This window comes from Rhincodon typus, chromosome 37 (assembly GCF_021869965.1).
Source record: "Rhincodon typus isolate 14 chromosome 37, sRhiTyp1.1, whole genome shotgun sequence".
NCBI lineage: Eukaryota > Metazoa > Chordata > Chondrichthyes > Orectolobiformes > Rhincodontidae > Rhincodon > Rhincodon typus.
Genome location: NC_063368.1, coordinates 10781509 through 10783903, shown reverse-complemented (window position 1 = coordinate 10783903; position 2395 = coordinate 10781509). Strand labels below are relative to the sequence as shown.

Here is a 2395-nt window from a genome sequence, read left to right as displayed (position 1 = left end):
TCCAGCATCTGCAGTTCCTACTATCTCAGTTCAAATTAGAGGTGGGCGACAAATACCAGGCCTCACCAGTGATAGTCAACATTTTGCATCTTCAAGGCGATTCAAATTTTGACACAAAAAGCATTCACTCTGTTTCTCTCCCCTGCCAGAGACCCTTTCCACGCACATTTTACACTAAACCGTGTCGGCAAGAAGGTGAGAGATAAGCGGTGAAGTTCTACCATGTCCCCTGTGCCCAACAATGCCCCTCCCTTGCTGAGAGAGACCTACCAGCCATTCAGCTCAATGCAGGGCTTGGCTGGGATCTTGCTGTGCACCATCCATGAGCACATGTGGCCCCCTTGGCACACAACTGAAGATACAAAGATAAGGGCGTGACTTGGCCATTCGGCCCTTCAATCCCATTCTGCCATTTAAGAACATCACGGCTGATCTGCATAAATCCGCTTTCCCCGCCTATTCCATCTACTCCTGCCTTAGGAAATCATGCAACCGCCACCACTTTTGGAAAGAGTTCTGAAAACTCGTGACCGAAAGAGAAAAGGAAAGGTCACCTCACCTCTGACTTAAACGGGTGACTCTTTACATTTAACGTTGTGCCCCCTCATTCTAGATTCTCTCACCTGAGGAAACAGCCTCTCCACATCTAAACTGCTAGACCCACCCACCCCCAACACCCCCGCTTCAGGCCCTTTGCTGTTTCAATCTGGATACCAGCTAGCTCAGTTGACTGGAGAGCTTGTTTGTAATGCAGAGTGATGTACCTTTACTTCCCATATCGGTGGAGTTTACCATAATCCTCATTTTTTTTCTCATTCATTCACAGGATGAGGGCATTGCTGGCTAGGCCAGCGTTTATTGCCCATCCCAGAGGGCAGTTATGAGTCAACCTCATTGCTGTGGGTCTGGAGTCACATGTACGCCTTTAGGGAGTTTCCCTCCCCAAAGGACATTTAATGAACCAGTTGGGTTTTTTTTTCCCTGACAATGGGCAATGGATTGATGGTCAACATTAGACCTGCCTCACCCCCTCAGCTGAGGTGTGCTGACCCTCAGGTTAAACTCACCAAGCTGTTGTCTCTATTTACTGCCAAAGTAGGACTATGGCAATTTACACATTGATATGTTTTAATCGCGTTGCCTTTTACTGGTTTTAAACTCCAGCAGATACAAGCCTAACCTGTCCCAAAACTTTTCTGACCAATCCACCGCGAGTCTGGTAAACCTTCCCTGAACTGCCTGCGAGGTTATTAACGTTGTTTCCTTCAAGGAGATAGGAGACTCACAATGTGGCTACTGAATCCTTTGCTCTGCTCTGCATCAGCAATGTGGGCAGACACTGGCACGTCATCTGGAAGCTGGTCGTAATCGCTGCAAGAGGAGAAAAGAAACGAAGTTAGTTTCTGCTTGCATGTAGAGCCCTCCTGCTCAGAATCACCTCCCTACCACCACCACCACAGCCCACCCTCCTCCCCACTCCTGCAGCCTCCCGGTGGGATAGAGCGGGTGCATTCTGCCCCATTCTCACCTTTCCTCCCTCAGCTGGCGCTGCATCTCTGCAGTCGGTGTAGCGGGGCGGTCAACCCAAGGAGAGAGAGAGAGAGAGCAAATGGCAACTGAGAGCAGACAGGGCCTTTTATATGGCTGTGAAACTCAGACTTGAGGAAGTGTGATCAGTGGAGCAAGCTGCAAAAGAGTCTTCTGCGTTTGGGAAAAAAACATTGGCCTCTCTCTGTGTATATACAGTATAAAACACGCACTAAAATGCAGTCATTCAGAAAGAAAATCGCTCTTTTATCAGTTTGCACATAAGTCCAAAACCATTTGTTTCTCTGTCATGTGCCCATCACGTCATTTCTTTAAAACTAGATGTTCTAGTTTTTTTTTCCCAGCCTGTTATCGACACATCTAAAGGAGCCTAGAAACTGCAGGATGGAATTTCTGCAGGTGATTCAGCCATGAGAATGAAACATGAACTGCAGGGTGAAAGGTGTTGCATTTCCGTAGTGCCTCGCCTGGCATCAGAGCTTCACAAAGCTGCAAAAGTGCTTCCTGATTGTTGTTAGTAAGAAATCCCACAAGAATTTAGCACACACACACACACAGCAGTATCATATCCATTTTTTTTATTCTTCTTCTGGGCTTCTTGCGAAATTGGAGCAAGACGTTTGAGAGCACAGCTCCTTAAAAACACTTTGTTACAGTGCAGGAGGAGGTCATTCAGTCTGTCTTCCCCATGCTAGCTCTCTGGCAGAGAGAGCAATTCAGCTTGTGCCACAGGGAAGTAGGGAAAAGGCAGGTAAGTGGACTATCAGGTTTCTTTTTATTCACTCTCAGGGTGTGGGAGGATCTGGGACCAGAATTTATTGCCCATCCCTAATTGCCCAGAGGGGAG

The 2395-nt window shown here is 47.6% G+C and overlaps 1 protein-coding gene across 1 annotated transcript in view; it reads right to left on the bottom strand.

Annotated features, from left to right (window-relative positions):
* ncf4 (neutrophil cytosolic factor 4) overlaps positions 1-1940 on the bottom strand; it is a 57393-nt gene extending 55453 nt beyond the window's left edge. The window contains exons 1-2 of the mRNA XM_048617356.1: positions 1529-1940; positions 1275-1371 (exon numbers count right to left, since the gene is read on the bottom strand). Of these exons, the coding sequence (XP_048473313.1) occupies positions 1275-1371; positions 1529-1554 (123 nt within the window). The 5' untranslated portion in view covers positions 1555-1940. The remainder of the gene's footprint in view (positions 1-1274; positions 1372-1528) is intronic.
* Positions 1941-2395: the final 455 nt, after the last annotated feature.